At 30.1% G+C, this 25,417-nt stretch overlaps 3 protein-coding genes across 3 annotated transcripts; 1 reads left to right on the top strand and 2 right to left on the bottom strand.

Moving 5' to 3' along the window:
* On the top strand, positions 1–2,003 carry LOC137825854 (uncharacterized). The gene is made up of 2 exons (XM_068631640.1): positions 1–1,766; positions 1,841–2,003. The coding sequence occupies exons 1-2, from the start codon at positions 335–337 to the stop codon at positions 1,861–1,863; spliced, it is 1,455 nt and encodes a 484-aa protein (XP_068487741.1). The 5' UTR covers positions 1–334; the 3' UTR covers positions 1,864–2,003.
* A 9,396-nt stretch (positions 2,004–11,399) lies between these two features.
* On the bottom strand, positions 11,400–13,736 carry LOC137827084 (UDP-glycosyltransferase 83A1-like). The gene is made up of 2 exons (XM_068633296.1): positions 13,126–13,736; positions 11,400–12,613 (listed from the first exon to the last, which is right to left on the bottom strand). The coding sequence occupies exons 1-2, from the start codon at positions 13,604–13,606 to the stop codon at positions 11,760–11,762; spliced, it is 1,335 nt and encodes a 444-aa protein (XP_068489397.1). The 5' UTR covers positions 13,607–13,736; the 3' UTR covers positions 11,400–11,759.
* Positions 13,737–16,964: 3,228 nt separating this feature from the next.
* On the bottom strand, positions 16,965–18,903 carry LOC137826238 (UDP-glycosyltransferase 83A1-like). Its single transcript, XM_068632132.1, has 2 exons — positions 18,109–18,903; positions 16,965–18,002 (listed from the first exon to the last, which is right to left on the bottom strand). The coding sequence occupies exons 1-2, from the start codon at positions 18,596–18,598 to the stop codon at positions 17,155–17,157; spliced, it is 1,338 nt and encodes a 445-aa protein (XP_068488233.1). The 5' UTR covers positions 18,599–18,903; the 3' UTR covers positions 16,965–17,154.
* Positions 18,904–25,417: the final 6,514 nt, after the last annotated feature.

Here is a 25,417-nt window from a genome sequence, read left to right as displayed (position 1 = left end):
ACGCGTGAAGAGGTTCAAGCGCCCCCAAAGCGATCGCAAGATTCGCTAGGTTAGGGTTTGGCCGGTTTCGCCACCGTCGCAACCGCCCTCCCTCACAGCATCGCTAGGGTTTTTGTTTCTATCTCTCTGCGAAGCCTGGTTCCTCCAACGCCAAGCCAGCAGTCGCCGCCGCGGTGCAGCAGCAGTCGCAGGTAAAGGCGACAACGAAGCAAGTACTGCGAGAAAGACGACGACGAACCCCAATAGCAGCAGGTCCAGGTTACGTAAATTAACGAAATCGAAACCCTAAATTGAAGATTTGGGGGTTTTAGGGTTTCCTACTAAAGGTTTTAAAATGGCGGAGGGCTCTGCGGGTTTCCTCATTCCATGGACTTGTTTGATGGATCGAAAAGTCTGTCCTGATAATAAAGTATATTCTATGACCGGTCAAAGGAAGACTTTTGCTCAGGCTTTGGGAAATACATGTGACATTCCTTTGTCCCAACTACCTACCCCTTGTATTAAGGGTGACATGATTGCTGTCCAGATTGATGAGGCAGATTACTTGGCTGGTCTTGAGGATTGCAAAACCCATCTCCATGGTCGGGTTATTCTATCTAAGGGGGATAAACCTCTCACACACCTGGATTTAACTAAAAAGTTGCAGCCGGTGTGGAAAGCTCTTGGACCATGGAAAACAATTCCTCTTGGAAAGGGTTTCTATGAGTTTGAGTTCGCTTCTATAGAAGACATGCGATGGGCCCTCGGGATGGGTTCCCTGAAGTTATCTCCTGGTTTATTGAGACTATTTGCCTGGACAAAAGACTTTGTCCCATCTACCATGAGGAGTACCAAAGCTCAGACCTGGGTTAGAATTTACCATTTGCCTTTGGAGTATTGGAAACCAAGGACAATATTTTCCATCGTCAGAGGCCTTGGTACTCCTTTGTCTTTGGATGAGCATACTATGAGAAAGAATAGGGCTATGTTTGCTAGAGTGCTGGTGGATATTGATCTGTTGTCCCCCCTTCCTGATCAACTCTTGGTTGAATGTCCAGACTTTGCTTTTGTAGCTGGTGTGGAATATGAATGGCTCCCTCCATTTTGTTCTCATTGTAAGATGATTGGGCACGAGCTTGCTCAGTGCCGGGTGATCCATGACCAGGGTCGTGTTCCTGGGCCTCTACATAAACCTTCTCAGAAGACACCTTCTGATGAACAGGAACAAGGGAGGACCACGATTCCAACCCAACGTAAAGAATATCGGAAAAAAAATCTGCAGACGAAGCTCTTAGAAGGTCCCATGGATAATTTGAGAGTTGATGCTACTAGTGGGGTTAATGTAGGGTCACCCCTGGGGCACCTTGCTGATAAAACAGATGGAGGAGAGGATGATTTTGCAGATATGCCTCCTCTTGAGGATGCTTCAGATCATGATAGATCCTCACCCAAGCAGGGGTTGTCCTCTCCCACTTTGGATTCACTTGTTGTTATTCAAGCTAAGGACTCAGAGTCACACTCAACGATTCTTATTGATGATCATCATGTGGAGGCCTCTGCTCCTGTGATTGTACCATCTCCATTGCGTACTACCTCTCCTCGGAGGGCTAAATCACATGCAGATACTAATCCTAATGTGGAGGTCTCTGCTATTGTGACTGTACCATCTCAGTCGCCTCATACCTCCCCTCGGAAGGCTAAATATATTGGGGATGTTAAAGCAATATCGTTGGTCCTTCAAAATCACTTTTCCTCTCTTGATGGTTTGGAAACTACAGATGTGGGAGGTAATTCTCATATTGGAGCGTCAACCATTCCGCCTACCATTGTTGGAATTAATTATGATCATATTGAAAATCAGGTTGTTTCAAAATTTTGGGCTGACTCTACTGAGATGGAGGAGGATGATAGTGATAATGGGGAAGAAACAGTTCGCACTAAAAGAAAACCAGGGAGACCACCTAAGGGGACTGGTAAATCCAGGAAAACTGCTAAGGCAGTTCTCTCTACAACGTCGCAATGAAGGTCTCTTCTTTTTTTTGGAATGTCAGAGGATTGGGAAACCACAAAACTGTGGAGATGTTGCTTAGTTTACTTAAGCTACATAAACCTCTCCTGGTTTTTCTTGCTGAACCCATGATGCCGTACACTACTGCTTTTGACGTCCTTTTCAAATCTGTCAATATGCATTTGGTGACTACGTCTCCTATTGTTAATAAAGTTGCTAAGCTTTGGTGTTTGTCGGTTCCTAATCTTGTCCAAAATTTCTTGGTTAATGATCAATTTATCTCTGTAACTTGTCTTTGGCAGGATAAAAGTTTTAGCTTTGCAGGTGTTTATGGTGCTAACACATACTTGTCTAGACGATTTTTGTGGAGGGATCTTAGTTTCTTCACAGGGCCTTGGTGTATTCTGGGAGATTTTAATGCTGTGCTCTCGGCGGATGACTGTAAAGGGGGAGTGGCTCCTAATCAGGTTTCTTGTAATGAATTCCTGGATTGGATTAATACTAATGATCTTTCTTGTATGCCTTTTACTGGATCTTGTTATACTTGGTGTAACGGAAGGAGAGGGTTGCATAGAATTCACAGAAGACTGGATAGGGCTTTATGTAATGGAGTGTGTCTGGATGAATGGGATTCTTGTACTTATCAAGTTCTTGTTAAAAATTGTTCTGATCATTCCCCTATTCTTGCTAGTCTTGCTAGTAATTCTTTGCGGAAGGTTAGCAATTTTCGTTTCTTTTCTATGTGGCTTCAGGACACTTCGTGTATGAAGCTTATTCATGATTCTTGGGCTAATAAGGTTGTTGGTTGTCCTATGTTTATCTTGCAACATAAGTTAAAAAGGTTGAAACTTGAGCTCCGGGACTGGAATAAAAACTTAGAGACTGCTAGTTTGTCTGATAGTGATGGGCTTCTTTGTCAAGAAAAGATTGCTAAGGAGGAGCTTGATCATGCTCTTCACTGTCAATATTTGTTTTGGAAAGAAAGGGCTAAGATGTTATGGTTCAAGGATGGAGATCGAAATACAGCTTTTTTCCATGCTGTGGTCAAAAGGAGAAATATTTCTAGTGGGATTCATCGTCTACGGATTGATAATGAGGTTATGGAGGATCCTAAAATCATTGAGGATCATATTTTTGACTTTTATAAAAATCTTTATGCTGAGTCTATTTCTAATGTTCTGAATGCTGATAATATGGAAGATTTTATTGGTACTTATATTCCTCCTATGGTTTCCTCTGAGGAGAATATGATGTTGATTAAATGTCCTGATTTTTCTGAAATCAAGAATGCGGTTTTTCATCTTAACGGTAATAGTGCTCCTGGTCCTGATGGTTTTGGTGGTGTTTTCTATCATTCTTGCTGGGAAATTATTGGGACAAATGTTTGTAATGTTGTTCAACAATTTTTTAAACAAAATTGGGTTCTCCCTGGAATGAACAGTAATGTGGTATCTCTTATTCCTAAGATTCAGGGTGCTGATTCCATTAAAGATTACAGGCCAATTGTTGTTGCTAATTTCAAATTTAAAATTATTTCCAAGATACTGGCGGATAGGCTTGCTCTTGTGGCTGCTAGAATCATTTCTCCTAATCAATATGGGTTTGTGCAGGGTAGACAGATTCAGGATTGCATTGGTATTGCTTCTGAGGCTATTAATATGCTTTCTAAAAAGGTTAGAGGAGGTAATGTGGCTTACAAAGTTGATATTCATAAAGCTTTTGACACTCTGAGTTGGAAGTTCTTATTATTAGTTTTGAAACGCTTTGGTTTTCACCCCTCGTTTGTCAATTGGATTAGTACAATTCTCCGTTCAGCTATGCTTTCTATCAGAATAAGTGGTAGTTTGGTGGGTTTTTTTCCCTGTAGTCGAGGTGTAAGACAAGGTGATCCATTGTCTCCTTTACTTTTTTGTCTTGCAGAGGAAGTTCTTAGTAGAGGTATTTCTAAGCTTGTGAATGATAAGAAGATTTTCAATATGGCTAGTCCGAAAGGTTATCTCACTCCCTCTCATATTTTGTATGCTGATAACATTTTTATTTTCTGTAGGGGGGATATTAAGTCTCTTCGAAATTTGAGTACTTTTCTTAAAACATATGGTGATTTTTCTGGTCAATATATTAATAACTCTAAAAGTAGTTTCTTCACCATGGATAATTCTCCAAGATTTGTCACCAAAATTCAAAATATTCTTTCTTGTAGTCATGGTTGTTTGCCTTTCAATTATTTAGGAGTGCCTATCTTTGTTGGTGCTCCAAAGTGTCGATTTCTTCAACCTTTGGCTGATAAAGTCAAATTGAAGCTAGCATCTTGGAAAGGTAAATCTCTTAGCATGATGGGTCGGATCCAGCTGGTCAATACAGTGATTACTGGATTTCTAGCTTATAGTTTTAATATGTATAAATGGCCAGTTTCTCTTATTAAGCAAGTTGAGCAGTGGTGCCGGAATTTTATTTGGACTGGTGATATTATGAAAAAAGGTATCGCTACTGTTAATTGGGCGAAAATTTGTTCACCTCTTGAGGATGGAGGCTTGAATATTATTAATCTTCATCATGAAAATAAGTCATATCTTCTTAAGCTTGCTTGGAACTTCGCTTATAGCAACAAACCTTGGTCTTTACTCTTGAAAGCCAGAGTTCTTAAATCAAAATACGAGTTTAGAATGGTTTATAGATTCTCCTCTCTTTGGCTTGGAATTAAACAATTTTATTCTATCATACTTGATTATACTTCTTGGATTGTTGGTACAGGTTCTTTTATTAATTTCTGGAATGATAAATGGTGTTCTACTACTTCTTTAGCAAATATTGCAGGGTTATCTGATGGGGCTAACATTCCGGATACAGTCTCTCAATTTTGGTCAGGTTATGATTGGAATATTCCCTTATCTTTACAGCAGATGCCGCATTTTTTTAATCATATCATGGTTAGAGAGGAACAAGATATTCCTAATTGGATTCTAGATGAGTCTGGTCGTTTCACTCTTAAATCGGCTAGGACTTTTTTCTTGGAACCAGGAGTTCCAGGTGGTTGGGGTAAGTTCATTTGGTCTTCATCTATTCCGCCTTCCAAAACTTTAGTACTCTGGAAAATTTTTCATGGGAGACTTCCTACAGATATGCATATTCAGAATAAGGGTTTGCATATATGTTCTATGTGTACGCTTTGTGAAAAGCATGAAGAATCTATTCAACATCTATTTTTTGAATGTTCTAATGCATTACATATTTGGAGTTGGGTTCGACAGATTTTTCTTACTTCTCATTTCTCTAATAAGGATGATCTTCTTTCTTTTATTAAGAGTGATGGTAGTCCTTTGGTTAAATTGATTAAACTTGCTGTGACAACCTTTTCTATATGGATGATATGGCGTATGAGGAATTATGCTAGATTTCAGGATAAGATTGAGGTTTCTAAGGCTATTTCGGTAATTAAAGATTTAACTCGTCTAGTGGGAAATTCGTCTAAAACTTCAATGAAGAATGATATGTTGGATTTCAACGTGATTAAGTTTTTTGGTATTAAGACTCGTAGTGGGAAAGTTCTTCATCCTCTTCCAGTTAGATGGGAATTTCCTTCACCAGGCTGGGTTAAAATTAACACTGATGAGGCTGCTAGGGGGTATCCTGGTCTTGCTACTTGTGGAGGTATTTTTCGTGGGAGTATGGGAGAATTTATTGGTGCTTTTTCAGGGTTTCTTGAAGTTCAAACTGCTTTGGTTGCTGAGTTTTATGGAGTTATACATGCTATGGAGGAAGCTCAAAAGATGGGACTTACTAATGTTTGGCTTGAATGTGATTCTGTCTTGGTTTGTGCTGCGTTTACTGCTAGGACTACTGTTCCGTGGATGCTTCGTAATCGATGGAATACTTGTCTTAATTTCTGTAGGACAATCAGGTTTAGGGTTACTCATATTTTTCGTGAGGGAAATGCATGTGCTGATAAGTTGGCTAATTTAGGGTTCATTCATAGACAATCATTTCATTGGTATAATAGACTTCCATCTAGTCTGTTCTTAGAATTCTTTATGAATAGGTATAGTCTACCTATGTATCGTTTTTGTTAACATGTGGGTTTTGGTCTAGTCCCCCCATATTTTTGTATTTTCTTTCTTTTTCCTTTTTTTAATAATACTTTTTTCATGTGATGGCAGATGATTGTTGTTACTTGAGATGTCAGCCTAGCTGAGATGTCAAGTTGCATAGTGATGCCTAACATGAAAATTTTCATTAAAAATCAATCTGAGTAGATACATAACTTAGTTGAAATATCATTGACTTGACTTTAGTTGGAATTATTTTAATTGAGTGTCACTAGTTTGATCTTATTTAAGACATTAAATCTTCACATGGGTTGAGACATTGCAAACTTGTAAAATCTATAATTTTTTTCTAAAAATATAATTTAAAAATAGATAAGTAAAAAATTACAAATATATAACTAATAAAATTTCATTATTTATTTCATTAGAAATTGTATCTTTCTATAAATTTATCTATATCATTTTTAAACTCTCACTATATTTCTATAACAAAGTACATTCCTTAAAATGTAGCAATTAACATCAAGATCGTCTAAACAAATTCTTGATTAGATTAAGCAATGAATTTCCTATTGTTGATTCAACTTATTTTACTTCTTTTATTTGGATTATTAAGAGGAGGTGATTGATTAAACACATTTAACTTCTTTTCTTTGTATTATTAAGAAAATGTAATTGATTGAACCTATTTAACTATTTTTTATTTGAATTATTAAGAGAAGGTGATGGTGGTGTATGGTTAAATTCTGGAAGTTCTAATAGCACAAAGTTAGACTTATGAATGCGCATAGAAATAATTTTGCTAACATACATAATACTTAAAAAAAATAAGTGAAGTTAATTATAATCTTTATTTCTATGAGATATTGATTTAGATGTGTGAAATTATTGTTATTGAATGGATGTATATGTTGGAGTATGATAATATACATTTTGTTTTGTGTACATAGTGTTGAATTTAAGTAGGATTAAAATATTTAACTTAATAATATATTACTTCTTCTGAGTGTAATTAGTAATATGAGTCAGTTTAAACATAATATAAGAGTTATTTTTGGTTCATAATTTTTTCCTGACAATAACATCAATCAAGGTAGATTATAGTCTCTTTATTTCTAATATCTTTCATATTTTATCTTTTCTTCATCATTCGATGGAAATTTTTGAAAATGATTCTAGTGGAGGTTAATAAGTTATGAAGAAGTCTTTCTCGATGTGTGGGAGAAAAGTCAACGAAGCGAGAGAAGCTCACTCGACTAATATGCATTTGGTGATCTTATGTTTAAAGGATAATATGGGTTGTTCCACCCCTAAAGTGGTTCGCATTTATATATTTGTTATTGCTGATAAAAAAAAATGTTTAAACGATAATATGAATATGTAGTTTGACACACACTCCATCGACACATACACATACATATATTCATGATGAGATGTATACAATTATATATATGATATTCATAATGTTTCATATTAGATATTAGATCTAGAAAACTATATGATATATTTGGCCTAAAATAGTCATATTATACAAATTAGGTACAATGAACCACTCTATAAGATGGACTATTGATGATAATATTTTGCTTTTGATGACCTATATGTAAGTGTTTAATAAAACATATTTAAGACTAGTAGTTTGAAAAATGTTAAATGTAACAAATTATTTAGTAATTGATATAAGATTGAAGATTTTTGTATTATTGAATAGAAATCATTTAAATGTAATTTATTGTGTTATTTTCTAAATTGTGAGTGATGTGTGATTAATATATGTATATCTTGTATTATATATCATGTTGTGTTTTTTTTTTTTTTTTGAATAATTAGCTTACCCATGATGTGGTGGTTGTAAATTGATATGATTGTATTTGGTAAGAGAACAAATAATATTAAAGAAATAATTCAATAAAACGATATTGTGGTGAAAGAGAAGAGATTGTAAGAACATAATTTTCTAAGAAATATTAATTGTGGACAACGTCGACAAATACTTAATTATATGTAAAAGGAAAAAAAAAAAACACCAAATCCTTTCATCTAACATTTCATTATTCTGCTTTGTAATGCAGTATTCTAATATCTGTAAGTTTACAATTATTTTAGTCATTGATTGCTGCATTTTATATTAAAAATGTTCCTTTCACTGCAATTACACCTTTATCTTTCTAAAACAATACACCAAAAAAATCAGTTTTATTTAATGTACACAATGTTTGAATTTATTTGTTAAATATTTATTATTATTTTTCTTCATTTAAATATAATAAATACTTTATATTTTAATATTTATACTTGATGTTTATTTATTTTAACATTTTAAAATAATCTTTTTATTTAGTATAACATGGAAGAAAAATGTGTTAGTCAGAAATAATTTCTTAAGAGTAATAATAGAATACAATAATAAAATAATAATAATAATAATTATTGAAAAAATTGACATTAAAAATGATGAAACCAATAATTATTATTAACAACTAATTTATCCCTATCATAATATCTAATATAGTAATGATAATTATATTTATTTTTTGAATACTGCAAAGTTGAATTATTGGTTTGATGATTGAAGAGTAGATATTATATATATAGTGTAGAATTTTAAGAGAACCCTAGTTATTCTCTGTAGGGCAAAGGCTATATAATTAGGCTGAATTATTTTTGTCGTAACGTAAGTAAATCGCCACGCATCGTCATAATCTACAAAATAGATAACACAATGGGACCCACCGTAGTGTCTCTTTTGCAGAAAATGTTTGCTACAGAACATCAAGTTTTCTTGGAATGTCGTATCAATTATTGTTGCTATTGACGTGGCTTTTCACTCATATACTCTAATGTTTCGAGTATATCAAAATAAATAATTTGAGACCATTTTATAATACAAGTCGTCTCATATAATATAACTTTGTACTAGACTGAAAATGTGTCTACTAAAAGTTACCTTGTTAAAATGATTTTGCCAATTTTGTTAAGTTGTATAGGATCTCACAACTTTAATTAAATGAGAAATTAATACATTAAGTGAAGTTTACTTGTTTAATATGATTTTAGCTCACACACCTTCCCTCACGTAACATATCTAATTATTAATCACAACCCTCACTTAAAAGTATTCTGCAGTCATCTAATATTATCTAAGTTTATTCTCATTAAATATAAAATTTTTAATATATTTTTTCACATTTAGAATGATAATTTGTATGTAAAATTATATATTTATAGATGACCGATAACAAATAATTGATAAAACTTTCATTAAATAAATTTTAAATAACTTTGATATATTATATTAAAAAATAAACTTTAAATTTAATTTAATATTATAAACTGTTTATAAAATAAGATTTGCAAGTAAATATATCTTAATATAATGTCTAGTATATCTTAATATCATTATAATCTTGATCTTCCTCTCCAAGCCATTTAATAGCACTTGCATTGATGCTGCAAACTTGGTGATTTATTTTCAAAACAGATTTTCGTTGCACTGCCAATCCCACCATCTTATACTTGCAAAACCCAAAAATCAGACCCTTCCTAGCCTTAAGCTAAGAATATTAACAATGTAGTTGATAACATAAACATAGAGATATGACATGTGACATGACATCAATATCTCACTTGTTATTTATGTATTTTGTAATATTGTAAGACAACTTAATACTTAATAGTTATAATTTAACTTAAAATTAAAACATTTGATAAAAAAAATCAAGAAGATTAATACTCGTGTTTGTTTCAACTCATTCATTGTTTCGATTGAAAGAAAATTGAAAGTTTCTACATGTCTATAAGTTATAAAAATGCTTTAAGAAATACTTCACTACTATAAAATTATTAATTATTAAATAAAAATAAAATATTATTTTAAAAACTAAAAAACTATTAATAGCTAAATTATTTTTTATTAATAATAAACAATTTTATATTAATATTAATTAGTTATAATTATATTTTAAATAATAATAAATTGGAGACCACATAGAAACATGACAGGAGGGTGAGGAGTGATTGATGGAGAACTATGGGTTGGGACCATGAGAAGTTTTTTCATTTGTAAGGAGCTCTTTATAGTTTTGGTCAATTTCAAGGTTGTTGGGTGATGATGAGGTCGGAGAATGCTACTGTTTAGGAAAATTAACAAGGAAATTTCTTGGACGAGACAATCAAATTGTTCAAAAAGAAAATAATATTTGCATCTTTTGATGCAATTGTAATAAAAACATGTGTACCATAATACAACTTCACTCCCGAATTTTCTTTTTGTAAGAGAAATGTTATTAAGGAGTTGAGTATAAAATGTATACTAATACCAATACAATCGATATTTTACAAAATAATATTATTATTAGATAAGATCTTAGTCCTTTAATACATTTTATTTTTTATGATTTAATTTTTATTATAAAATGATGTTTAAAAATTTTGGTGATGAGATTTTCATATTTGAAAATCAATTTTTTTTAATTAAAACAATATAAATACACCAATTATTAAAAGACATGAAACTCTACTTACTAAGGTATCATTGAGATTAAACAGAAATACTATTTTTTTTTACATATGATCTAATACACGACGTGTCTAAAAATATTAAAAAAAATAACATAATATATATATATATATATATAAATTGAATGTAATGAAAAAATATTAGGCAAGATATGGAATAACCAGCTTTGGTTTGTGTTGTGTTTACTGTTAGGACAAATGTTCCTTAAATGCTTCGTAATCGATGAAATACTTATCTTAATTATTGTGAAAAAATCAGGTTTAGGGTTACTGATAAGTTAGTTAATTTAGGATTTATTCATAGAGAATATTTTCATTGGTATAATAGACTTCCATCTAGTATGTTTTTAGAATTCTTTATTAATATGTATAGTCTACCTATGTATAGTTTTTGTTAACATATGGATTTTTGTATAGTACCTCATATTTTTGTATTTTTTTTTATTTTTTTTAATAATATTTTTTGTATGCGATGATGATTGTTGTTACTTAAAGTGTTAACTGAGATGTCAAGTAACATATCAATTCATATTACTATTCTGTTTATAAAATAAAAAAATAAAAAAAAGCAAATACAGTTAGACAAACTACATACAACCAATATTCTCTTACCTATCTTGGACTAACTAATGAACTCAAGAACGTAATAAAGTATGTATGATCATAACAAATGATTCTTACATAATCAATTAAGTATTTAACACTTAATTATACTTATATTAATGTATGATATACTAATATATAACTAATTATGTTGTGCAAAATTGATTAGAGATTTTTTTAAGCAACTATTTTTGTTTTATGTAACTTGGAATAAATGTTTTCAGTAAAAATAAAATTAATTAAATCAATTTGAAGTATTTACTTTAACGTTAAGCATTACAACTTTGATAATAATAATAAATAAATAAACTACTGCATTGCCACCAGGGAATTAAGGCCTTATCAGAATATTTGAGAAACCAGTGCATGACACACAGCTTTGAATGTTCTGCTGCTAAATTTAGAGTACCAATATTTTTCCGTGGGGTAAGGCTATTAATATTGATCTGAATAGCCTTCTCAACACTTCTGAAAACGTGCAATCGACCTTTTGGAAATCACAGAAGGACTCAAAAATGCATAAAATGGTTTTTATCTTTTTCAACTTAAAAGTGCAAAAAAAGAGGAAAAGGTTTTCGGCTTTGGAACTATCATAACGAAAAGCACCATTAATTGTTTGCCCAGTTGATAAACTTTTGGAGATTCTTTGAAGATTGACCAGCTTCAGCTGAGTTATTCAGGGTCAATTCCTTGAGCTTCAATGATCTTGCTTTGATGTCTTCATTCCCAAGTATTTGCTCCACCTTTTTCCTTATCTCCCCCTTTGATATTACTCCATTTTCATCCTTCTCTAATCCCACTCCAACTTTCCACACATCACAAATGTATGACTTGTTAATAAATTGGTCACTGAAAAATGGCCAACACAAGAAAGGTATGCCACCACACACACCTTCTATAATAGAATTCCAACCACAATGGGTAATGAAGCAAGCTATGGCAGGGTGGTTCAGTATTTTCTTCTGTGGAGCCCAGCCAATAACTTTACCCTTAGATCCAATGAATCCATCTGGGTATGCATGGTTGTGTCTGTCATTATCATTACTTGGACGTACAACCCAAAGAAAAGGTTTGTTAAGGAGATCAAGACCAAGAGCTAGTTCTTTGAATTGATTTGCTTCCACTGTTGCTAAACTTCCAAAGGAAACATACACAACTGATTGTGGTGGATGTTGATCCAACCAATCTAGGCAACTTGTGTCTTCTCTCCAAAATGAACTTTTGCTTCTGTCACTTTGCATCAATGGGCCAATTGGAAGGAACCTTGCCCACTTGGCAAATGCTCCTGGCTCAAGTTCACTGGTGGTGTTGCAAAGCCACCACTCTCCTAGCTTCAAACTTTGTGTATCTTCCACCATGTGAAGGAAAAAGTTCTTACCAAGGCTACACCATGGAAGATTTGCAGTGTCCATCATAGGAGAATTTGGTAAAAGCTGAATTTCCTGTTTTCTTGTTGGGAGTCCTGCAATTAAGGTCCAAAAAAATAAATAATCAAAACTTGCCTATCAGAGTTGGACACTATAAAAAACTTTAGTCTACCAAAAAGATTTGAAAGAAGTTTATTAAGCATTATAAAAAATTGTTACCTTAAGAATTTGATTCAAAATTGTACACCTTTTTTATGTAGTCAATAAAATCATTTGTAGTGTTAGTTAAAAAGATGTATAAAGATCACATGTGGTGATTTCTGACTGAATTGCTTGATTCCAATTTCTTGATGGAGTTTGATATTTAAATAATGGGTTACTCTCCATCTCAAAATATTACAATTTAAGGTTTTTAATGTATACAGATTAAAAAAACAATTATATACCATTTATAAAAAAAACTATCTAATTAACCCCATTTTCTTAATATAGACTTATCTGTTATAAATATAAAGATTGATGTAATTTAGTTAATGGTAAATTAAAAGATTAAAACTTTGTAATTTTTTGAAACAGAGGGAATAATAAAGCAATTATCAGTTCTTACCAGTTTCAGAGTCTATAATTCTTTCATGAATTAGGGTTGGAATGGAGTCAAATGAGGCCAATGAAGTTGCTGATGCAGGCCATAGAAGGGCCCCTTTGATTCCTAATTTGTGTCCAACTTCCAAGGCCCATCCCATGTTCTTAGAAACAACCAGACAAGTGATCTTGCTGTCATCACCATCCAAAACATTGATGTTTTGTATGAGATTGTGAAGCTTAGAAGGCATGGTGTTTCTGAGAGACAAAATAACCTTTGGCTGGTCACTTCTGTCATCTTCTGGATCCAAACCATCTGAGAGTTCCACAAAATTTATCTGAGTTCTCAAGTGGTCAATTGCATTCTTCATTCTCTTTTGGTTGAACTCAGTGATCAAAAATGTTATTTTGCAGCCATGTTTGGTCAAAACCTGAGAGAACTGCAGCAGTGGATTAATGTGCCCTAGAATTGGATAAGGTATAACAAGAAAATGTGGATGACTCATGTCTGTTCAGTAAAAGGTGTGAAGTTGATTTTTGCTACTAAGTGGTGTTGTAGATCCCACATCAATCAAAGATGAGAACAATTCATTGTATATAAGTGAGTGCAATCCTGATAAATTGTTGTTTGGTATTTGTGAGAAAAATAATGCATAGGAACACTTATATATGCTGACACTTAGAAAATTTGGATATGTTAATAATATAGTGTGTTACAAAGAGAGAACGAAAAAGAGAAATCAAATAGGTATTATTGAGTGATGTGTTATTTATTGCTTGCTTGAACAAGTTGGTTTCTTCAAGCTATACGTGAGTCTCAAGAAATTTTTTCAAAGAAAAATAAAATACTGCAATGTTTTTGTTTGATTCTACACTCACCCCAAATTTTAGCTTAATCACGTGTTTCTTGAAGTACGTGTGTCTCAAGAAATTATTCAGCCAACTGATAAAATAATGTCTTAAAACATGTTTCTAGTTCTCTTAAATTAGTAATGTTTAGGGTTTTTCAATTATATATATTTTTATTTTCTAGTTTTTCGATCTTATTACAAAATGTTATTTTTAGTTTCTCAAATTAAACAATGGTAATGACTATATGACCACAGTATTTATCATATAAATTTAATTCACATTATTTTTTTTGAAAGTTTGTTAAGGATTTACATATATTTTTAATCTTCCTATATTGATTCTTTTGGTTGTTGACTTAAAAGTTTATTTTTCAATCTTTTGATTTTGGGTACGTGATACTATTTTTCTGTAGGGTTATTAGAACATTAGTAGTGATGAAACAATAGTCTACTCATCATACAAAAATAAATAAATAAAAAATGCTCTTTTTATATAAATGGCTAAATGAATAAAAAATTAACCAAATCTTATTAAATTTCTGTTAATTAAGAGCTTGGATAACTTAAACACTCACCAAAGCTCTCACAGAATGAGAAATCAAAAGACGAGGGGAAATGGAAACAATGCCTGAAAGATGATGAATAAAACTCGGAATATATGAGAATGAATTTATGAAATGTAAGAAGAATAAGGAAATATTATTTAACTGTATTTTCCTGCACTTCCATAGGTTATTTTTTTACGTGAAAATACATTTTATCTTCTTGTATTACCTTCATAAACTTCGAAAAAAGCCCTGTTCTTTGGAAGATCTATCTCGTGTCTGGTACTGCATGGTTCCACCCTGCAAGAACTCTGAATCATCCTCTTCATCATAAATGATCCGCTTGTCCCGAAATGACCTGGCCCAATAGGGAAATCCCAATGAATTGGGCCTTTCAATACAATCAAATAGAAAGCCCCAAGGGCGCCATAAAATTAGTTTATGGATTATGTAATCTAAATACACATTTGAAAAAAGAATTTCGGATGATGTAATTCAGAAGCTTTAAAAGGATTTCTGGATTACATAATTCGAAAACTAATCATGTATATGAAAAAAGGCTTTCGGATTATATAATTCGAAAGTTAATTATAAATTTGAAAAAAGACTTTCAAATTACATAAAGATATTTTTGAAAATATGAAAATTTATGAAGGTGAGAGAAAAATATATGGAGGTGAGGAAAAATATATGGAGGTGAGGAAGAAATAGCCATATTATTTTTACCTTTTGAGTCCATAATTCCATCATGAATGAGCCTTGGAAAGCAATAGCATGCTACCAGGAAATTTGCAGATGCGGTCCATACAAAAGCCCCTTTAATTCCCAATTTCTGGGCATATTGCAAGGCCCAACCCATGTTCACTGTAACAACTATGCAGGTGGGTCGCTTCTTCCTGCACCTCCATACACTCCCATAAGTTTTTCATTTCAAAATTACCCTTCTGTACAAAAGTTAAAATATATGAAGTTTATAGTGTAGTTTATATTTTGGATTATATAATTAAGGATTAACTTTTAAAATTATGTAACCTTGAAGCTTTTTTCAGATTCCTACATAATTTTTTTTTCTAAATAAGAGATTAACTTCTAGATTATGTAATCCAAATTAGATAATTCATAAACTAATCTTAAATCTAAAAAAAACTTATGAATTATGAAATTTGGAATATTTTTTTTGATATATTTTTAATTATATAATCTAGAATCTATTTTTGGATTTGAAATTAACTTCAATATTTAAAAAAAAAAAATTGTTTTCAGATTCTATAAATTTGAAGAATACTTCCAAATTCAGAAATATTTTTTCAATTATATAATTCATAATGTTTTAAAAAAAATGACAAACCAATACAACAAGAAAAAAGAAAAAAGTGAAGGTTCTCGGAGATGCAGAGATAAAATGAAAGAAGAAAGAAGATGGAAAAATGTGTGGAATTTTAAAGATTAATTTATTTTTTTAATAAAAAACAAAAAGTTCTGCAAGAATGAATAGAGGTGCAGGAAGAAGGAAGAAGTAGCCATGCAGGTGATGTCGTTGTCAGCATCCAAAGCATTGATATTTTGTACGAGCTTTGGAAGCAGAGCAGGCACATTGATTTTGATAGATACAAGAACTCTGTAATGCTCACTTCTATCATCTTTTGGATTCAAGCCATGTGGGAGTGTCACAAACTTTATCCCTTGTTCTTTAAGGTTGTTTAACTTGTTTGTGGTTGAACTCAGTGTTCAGAAAAGTTATTTTACAATTGCGTTTGGTCTGAGCCTCAGAAATGGTTTAACAAGAAACTGAGGGATACCCATTTTCTAAGAAATATCAGGAAGATGAAATATCCAAGAGTTTAATATGGATTTTACTGACAGGTGTAACAGTTTTTCAATGTGGAAACTACTTCTCAAAGTTGACTTTCAAAACTTTTCATTAATTCACATCGTTGAATTAAGTATAACACAACTCAGATTTCAAATGCTTATTTTAAATCTGGTTTATCAAAACCAAAGAGATATAGTAATTAATTCTGATTAATTAACTGCACATGCTAGATTTATGAATTTACTTTTGTTTTATAATTTTGTCGTTTAAATAATGTTTTTCTTTTGACTTTTATTTTATCATAAAAGTAGTGTGAAGAATAAGTGATAAAAAAAATATATAAATAGGTAAATTGTATGATATGAAAGAAATAAAATAAAAAAATTCTTTGGGCATACTCTGTTATGACTTTTGTTAGTTGAATGAAACAAAAGAAATTATTGAAAGCTACAATAATTATGTAACACAAGCCGATATGTTTGTAATAATGAATGAAGGGGACAAATGATTCATTGAACGAAGTTCATAATTGAAATGGGATGTATACTACAACTCCTACCATTTTCAATTTTCATAGATTAAGTTGTCTGGTACATAAATATGTGTACGGAATAATTCAAATAACAATAAAATTAAATAGCAATTCAAAAACAAATTATTTAACAAAAAATAATAAATAAATATGATAAACTAATTATACATAAATAAAAAAACATCATCTCATATTTTTATCTCAAACTTCTAACAGAAAAAACTACCAATAAATTCTTACTAAAAAAACAATCACAGATCCACTTTTAATAGCAGATTATATCAGAACAACAAAGTTCCAATCCAAAGTATTATTATTGTGCCCACTTGATAAACTTTTCTAGATTTTTTGAAGATTGGCCACCTTTGGATATGTTGTTCATGGTAAATTCCTTCATTCTCAGTGATCTTGCTTTTATGTTTTGGTCCCCAAGTAATTGCTCCACCTTAATCTTTATCTCTTCTTTTGATATCAATCCATTTTCATCTTTGTCTAATCCTAATCCAACCTTCCACACATCACAAATGTAGGATTTGTTAACAAGTTGATCCTTGGCAAATGGCCAGCACAAGAAGGGTGTGCCACCACAAATACCTTCTACAGTAGAATTCCAACCACAGTGACTAATGAAGCAAGCCAAAGCAGGGTGGTTCAGTATCTTCTTTTGTGGTGCCCAACCTACTATTTTACCTTTACTTCCATGAAAATCATGAGGGTATGCATTAAAATTTACCTTGTTGTCATTTGGACGAACTACCCAAATAAAAGGCTTGTCAAGGAGATCAATTCCAAGGGCTAATTCATTAAATTGGTTGGGGTCCATTACAGCCATGCTACCAAAGGAAACATACACAACAGATTGAGGTAATTGTTGATCTAACCACTCCAAACAAGATGTGTCTTCTTCCCAGAATGAACTTTTGTTGCTGTCACTTCCCATCAATGGACCAATCGGAAGGAGCCTTGGTGATATGGAAAACGCTGCAGGCTCAAGATTATAAGTTGTGTTGCAAAGCCACCATTCTCCTAACTTCATGGTCTGCATCTCCTGCATAAGATGATCAAAGTGTAACTTGTCGTGGCCACGCCATGGAAAGTTTTCTGTGTCCATCAAAGGCATATTTGGGGAGAGTTGAATTTTCTGTCTTCTGCTAGGGACTCCTTCAATGCCAAAAACAGAAAACCATAACAAGTACTATAATAAGATTATTTATATAAGGTTGATACACTTCAGATAAGTGCTAAAAAATATCAGTATTAGTCTTACCATATGAATCTATAACCCCATCATCAATAAGCCTTGGGATGCAATCACACAAGGCCAGAGAAGTTGCTGATGCAGGCCAGAGAAGAGTCCCTTTGATTCCCAAAGTGTGGCCAACTTTCAAGGCCCAAGTCATGCTCAATGTGACAACCATACAAGTGATCTTGTTGTTTGCATCTAAAGCATTCAGATCTTGTATGAGCTTGGGAAGCATGGAGGGCATGTTGGTTTTGATTGAACGAACAACTTTCTTTTGGTCACTTCTATCATCTTCAGGGCCTAACCCATCTGGGAGTGTCACAAACTTTATCCCTGATCCCTTGAGGTTGTCAAGGCCAACACCGGTGGTGCTCAACCGTTTGTGGCTGAACTCTGTGTTCAGAAAAGTGATGCTGCAACCATGTTTGGCCAGAATCTGAGACAAGTGGATAAGGGGGTTCACATGGCCTAGAACTGGATATGGTATAACAAGAAAGTGAGGGGTGATGGCCATTGTGGTTGCAAATTTTGCTCTCGAAAAACTAGTTCTGAGGGGATTGAAAAACGTTAGCTTGTGAGAGAGATTGTTGTTTGGGCTAGTGTTGGATCGATTGCCATTAATGATGCGTTGATGCTTAGGTACTAGAGTGTTACTCTCTTCATCTCCACCCACGCTATTTAAAGTTCAAACCTATGGAACTAAGCTTGTCTCATTTTCGAAGAACACCAAAGAAAAAGCCAAAATTTGAAAAGAAAAATGCTACTTTGAAAATTGCACACTCAAAAACACTAGAATATGTCACAATACAATTTCAAAATGAGTATTGATTCTTCTATCTCTTTAAGTGGGCCACATTTCATAAAAAAAAATTATTTTTAAATTATAATATGATGCATGATTATCGACTTATTATCAGTTATATAAAAAATTATAATTTTATTATATAAAAATGTTATTATTTATTGAAAAATATTTATTTTTAAGTTGTAATATGATGCATGATTGTCATCTTATTATCAGTTATATAAAAAAATATAATTTTATTATATAAAAATGTTATTATTTATTGAAAAATATTTATTTTTTAAGTTGTAATATGATGCATGATTGTCATCTTATTATCCGTTATATGAAAAAAATATAATTTTATTATATAAAAAAATCATTATTTATTGAAAAATATTTATTTTTTAAGTTGTAATATGATGCATGATTGTGAACTTATTATCAGTTATATGAAAAAACATAACTTTATTATATAAAAATGTCATTATTTGTTGAAAAATGTAATTTTGACAACTAGACTTTAAAAGACATCAATTTACAACTGTTATTTGGTCAATTTAATTTTAAAATGGTTTAATTTTAACAAAAGATTGTTTTTCTTTGTTGTTGTAATCTAGTGGAAGGTTGTCATGACACTCCTATATTTTTACTCTAATTCTTTCATCGTGTGAGTACTTATACAATTTTTTTCATTCAATTTATTAAAAAAATATTAATTTTAAAATTATTGTTTTAAAAAATAATAATTTTATATACACGAAATTTAAATTCACTTATATTTCAGTGATCACCAGACCAACTCTTGTCTTATTTGTTGCCATAAGAAATTAACTCCTCTGAATATTTAATTATAGAAATTGGGACTAAAATTAATTAAGCATTTATATTATTTTCTTGTAAGAGAATAATTTTAAAATAAATATTAAACTCATTGATGGTATGAAGGTTTTCTTTTCTATATTGGCTATGCATGTATAAAAAAAGTGGTACAAATGAGATTTGAGTATATGAGAAGGTACTTGATCCTCTTTTTGATAAGAAAAAAGGTTGTTGATATTAATTTTATATTTAATAGCTGTCTTAAAAATTACATTAAAGAACAATTTTTTTATCGACATAATATATAAAATAATGTGTTTTCTCAAAGAAAAAATATTTTTTTTATGTAATCAACAGTATAAGTTTGCAATTTGCATTAAAATCATTTGATTTTTCCAACACAGTAAAACCAATTAAATTAATATGGCATAAAATTACAACCCAGAAGCTTTAATAACCATAAAAACATATTAAATTCATAATCTAAATGCTCAAACCAATGGCCCTCACCACAATAAGTTCGTTTTCATGAATAACTTGTTGTGGACAAATCAATGCTAGTTGGCTTAGATTGTTTTTTACTATGTACGCCTCCTCACCCACACGAAACCTTTTTCATGCATTTAAAATTTATTTTCTTTTTTATACATCATTAGTATAATTTATTTTTTTGAAAATTATTATACAAAATTCATAACTTTTAGTTATATGAGACTCTAAACATTAAAAAATATGATATATATTAATATATTTGGACTAAATTGTTAAATAGTAGTAAAAAATATAAGCTAATAAAGTTTGACTATGTAAGAACAAAGATTGACTATAAGCATTCCTAACCAAAATTTAAACACTAGCAGTAGTTAATATTTGCCCACAGAATAGATAAAGGTTGGAGACACCTTAGAGAAAAGATTATTCTCTAAAGTTTTAGATAATCTTTTATAAGAAATTAGGCTACAGATCCATTTGCAGGAAATATACAGTAGCTTAGCATGCAAAATTTATGACCATCTAATGGAAGAAAATGAATGAAACTCATGGAAAGTACATGAACCTGTTTTGATATTGGAAATGAAAGTTAGAAAACAATAAACATCAAGTTCTTAGAATTTTTTTTACTAAACTTGATATTAATGAAAGGATTAGTGTGAAAGTTTGATTAAAAAAAGAAAGAAAGAAAATCACAAGATAGAAAAAATAGATGATGAAGAACACATCACAAAAAAAGGATAAATACAAAAAGAAAAACCACTACTTGAATAAGGAAAATTCAAGATAAGATTCTTAGAATATAAATAAGGACTAACCTCTGATGAACTCAATTAAGAAAATCACATGACACTTCATTCACAAATTGGAAGTTATGATGCAAAAAAGTGTATTAGTTTTTAGGAAATAGAAAGTTGAGTCTTGTTTGATTGATGCATATGAAGAGTTTTAACTTATTTGGTTGGTACTCCTAATTTTCAACTAATAATGTCTTTATTTTTAGAAGTTATAATTGTATCCAATCTACACAAATTTTTCATTCTCAGGAAAGTGACTATATTTTTTTATATATTTTATTTACAATTTTTTTAAAAAGATATATTTTTAATTTATTCTTCCAAAATATTGTACATTCTCCTTGTATATCTTTCTTCATGGTGTTAAAAACGTTATCTCTTTTTTTATTCTTTCTTAAGTCCTTGTAGTAATAACTTTTCTTTTTGTAACATAGGTTCCTCTTGAATTGAGATCCCATCATAGGTTCCTCTTAAATTGATATCACATCATAGGTTGGAAAAAAATGAATATATTTGAACAATGAATGTAGATGGAAAAACACAAAATGTAGGTGGAGAAGAAATAAATGAAGTTGTTGGAGTAATGAACTTAGGTGGAGCAATGAATGCATCTCTTTAGCATATCAAGATGTACCACCACATCAAGCTAATCAACGAAATTCCAAACTAAAAGACAAGATAAAATCCTCTAGTGCTAATTATTTAATTAAGACTCATGTTATTTACATTATTAATTATTTTGTAGGAGAAATTGGTAAAAAAGGTCCAAGAAGACACTAATTACAAATTTGGATGTCCCTAAGACCCTAACAAAGAAGAATGTTGATGACAAACATGTTCCTAAGATCAATCCTAGATAAGTTGAAGGAGCCATTGAGTCAAATGTTGGACCAAACAACTAAAGGAGAATGTGAAAGTTGATATTGATTGGGTAAGTTTTATTAGGGTTTATTGAAAACATTTGCACGAGACTATAAAAAATAATTGGTTTTAGTAATATTACTTTTAGCCATGAGCAAATGTCTGCAACTTTTAACTATACACATTTATAAATTCACACTTGGTCATGTGTAACTCTTGATATTAAATTATTTTGGGAGTCATAGTGTATTAACTTACATAACCTTTGTTTAATTTACCTTTTTCATGCATTCGAAATCTCTACACTCAACTTTTTCATGCATTCAATGTTTACTTTTTCTTTTTTCGAAAATTATCATACAAAATTTATAACTTTTAATTACATGAGACTCTAAACATTAAAAAATATGCTATATTTATTAAACAGTAGTGAAAAATATAAGCTAAAATTTTTGACCATGTAAGAAAAAAAAATACTATAATCATTATTTCTAACACTACAATAAATTATAAAATAAAAATTAATTTTAAAAATTAAAAATAATTAGTTGATATAGTAACTAAACTATTAAAGATATTTTAGAAAAAAAACGTTTTTAAATTAATTTTTATTATTATTAAATGATTTTTAAATTAGTATCTAATTAGTTACCAAAATTTTAATTATTTAAATTCTAAACTAATTTCTATTTCTTGTAATGTAATCAAAATTCAAACCCTAACAATAGTTAATATTTCTCCACAGAAATGTAGATAAAGGTTGGAGGCACCTTAGAGAAAAGATGATATTCTCTAGAGTTTTGGATAATGTTGTATAAGAAATTAGGCTAAGAAATGTGACAGATCCATTTGCAGGAAAAACACAGTAGCTTAAGCATGCAAAAATTATGACCATCTTCTTCTGACTTATGATACAGCACCGTTGCAGAGATTGTAGGCTCCGCAACAGTACTTAATTTGCCAGATCTATTAATAATTTTAGTTGCACCGCGAGCCTCTCTACACTGGATATGAACTACAATAATTTATGTTTTCCTTCATTGTTAAGTTTTTTAATCTTTTGCATTTTATTAAAAAAAAACTCAACCATGATCTTGATTCTTCCTCTTCTGTGCTGCTTTCGTGCACGACACCAGGTTACAGATTTTCCTATGTCTGAATTATATACTCTTGTGTCCGCTGTTCATTATTTTATTATATAAAAAAATTATACAAATTATATACTCTTGTGGTTTGATATGTAATTTATTCTTAAAGAATTATTAGGTTATTACAGTACAAGAAAATTCATGAAATAAAAATCAATTTTTAGAGACTAAAATAATTAGTTGCAATAGTAACTAAATTAGAAATTATTTTATAAATAGTTTCTAAATTGGTATCTAATTAGCAACAAGGTTTTAACTATCAATTATTTAGTTTCTAAATTTAGTCTCCAAAACCTTGGTTGTTAATTAGATATTAATTTAAAAATTATTTATTTTTTAGTTTCTAAAATGATTTTTAATTTATTTATTATTATAATTAATTATTTTTATTTCTAAAAATTAATTTTTTTTCATGATTTTCTTGTAGTGTTAGCTTCTTCACTTATTGTGGAAACCATGATTGCAGAAGAGATGTTTAAAAGGCAGAAGGAATAGTTAAATTGATTAACAGTTTAGATCCTTTAAATATATGACAGAAGTTTAGTTTTGGCTATGAAAATAGAGTAGTATACACCCACAAATTTTCTTTTAAATGATATTTTACCCTATCGACTGTATTTGATTTTTTTAATATGTTCTTATTAAATAATTATCATTTTTGTCATGCTGTTGATTAATTCATTACTTAATTTAAATTGATTCAAAAATTATAATTATACATTCTAATGCTAATAATTTCAAAATTATTAGAATTTAAAGTGATAGATATTTGATTGGGACTTTTCTAATAATTTTGAGGGAGAGCGAAAATTTAGAATATATATATATATATATATATATATATATATATATAAAAGAGTGTGAATATATGGTAATTATTCTACCACATCACATCATATTTTGATGTTTTATATTTTTGTACGAAGTAAAATTAATTTTCGACTGCTACATATCAACAACCTACTTATACTTATACTAAGATTTTTTTATTACTTATCACTTTATATTCTAAATTAAATTTTAAAAATTAATTTAAAATATAAAATATTAATATTTAAAAATTTGAAAATTAATTTAAATACTAATTATTTATAAATTTTTATTAATAATAAAAATATTTTAAATATAAATAATGATTTAATTTATAAAAAATATCTAATTTAATTAAAATAGTAACTTATTATTTTTATTTTTAAATTTAATTATTTTCTTATAGTGTTATACTAATTATATTTTTTTAACTCCTTATCCATCCTCTTCAAACTTTCAAAGAGAACATTTTTTTAACTGAAAATATTAACATTTGAGAATGCATATTGATAACAGAACAATGGTTGAGTTTTAGAAATTTTAGTATGATTAAATCTTAACTAATTAGTACAGCAGTTATTTTATTTTTACTCTCATTTTCTATTTGTTATTTATTTTAATTACATCTAAATGTAATCAAAATTACATACCATCATTAAATAAAAATATTTTTTTAAAAAAATAAATAAATAGTTATTATATTAATTAAATTACCTAATCTATTTTTAGAAATTTTTATGGTTAAAATTTAATCATATTAAAAACTTCATAGTCACTATTTTGATAATTTACAAGAAAAATAAAATTGGACCCAGAAACCTATTTGCTACTAAAAGAGAAAAAAATGGTAAATCTTAATAGGTATTTAAAAACGCTTCAAGTTTTTGTTTCTTTTTTATCTCTCTTTTTTTCAACCATACACCTAAGAAAATGAGAATACACAAACCTTTTCCTTTGACTCTAGAAAAATTATGATCGTGTTTAACCTAGAAGTAATGTTTTCATTTTTGTAATATAACTTCCATTATTGTTTCCCTGGTAGAGATACAAATATATGAAAGGGAAATTAAAAACAAGGATATGCATGAAAAATAGAATAAGACTTCCTTAAAGTATAAATTAATAAATTAATAAATAATATAAAAAAAAGAAAAAAAAAAGCTATTCACTGCTAACAAATTAATGTAAGATATTATGCCATCAATAATATGATTTGCCTCATTCAAAATGAAGAAAAATTTGATCTCGTCCTACGCCAATCACACATAGCTCCACTTCATTTTGCGTTGGAATTTGTCAAGAATTTGAATTTGCAAAATATAATTTTCTTTGTTACATAGATTTGTTTATTTGTGAAACTATCTTTTTTCTTCTTCTTATAATATATTTTTAAAGTTATTTGTTTATTCTTGAAAAGTTTAACCACTCTATTGGTCATCTAAAGATACTCAGATTACGATTAATGAAATACTTCTTAGGACAGCAAATATCTATAAATTCTTGAAGGATTTAAAGCAAGTATTCGAGAAAAAAGAAAAATGAATATGAAAATTTCAGTCATAAGGTAAAAGAGAAAACGATACAAGGGCAATAGGAAAGAATGTCACACTACCTAAAAA

The sequence above is a fragment of the Phaseolus vulgaris genome, chromosome 8 (genome assembly GCF_000499845.2).
Source record: "Phaseolus vulgaris cultivar G19833 chromosome 8, P. vulgaris v2.0, whole genome shotgun sequence".
Classification (NCBI taxonomy): domain Eukaryota; kingdom Viridiplantae; phylum Streptophyta; class Magnoliopsida; order Fabales; family Fabaceae; genus Phaseolus; species Phaseolus vulgaris.
The sequence above is the reverse complement of the archived record's forward strand: the minus strand, read 5'-3'. Positions and strand labels throughout refer to the sequence as shown.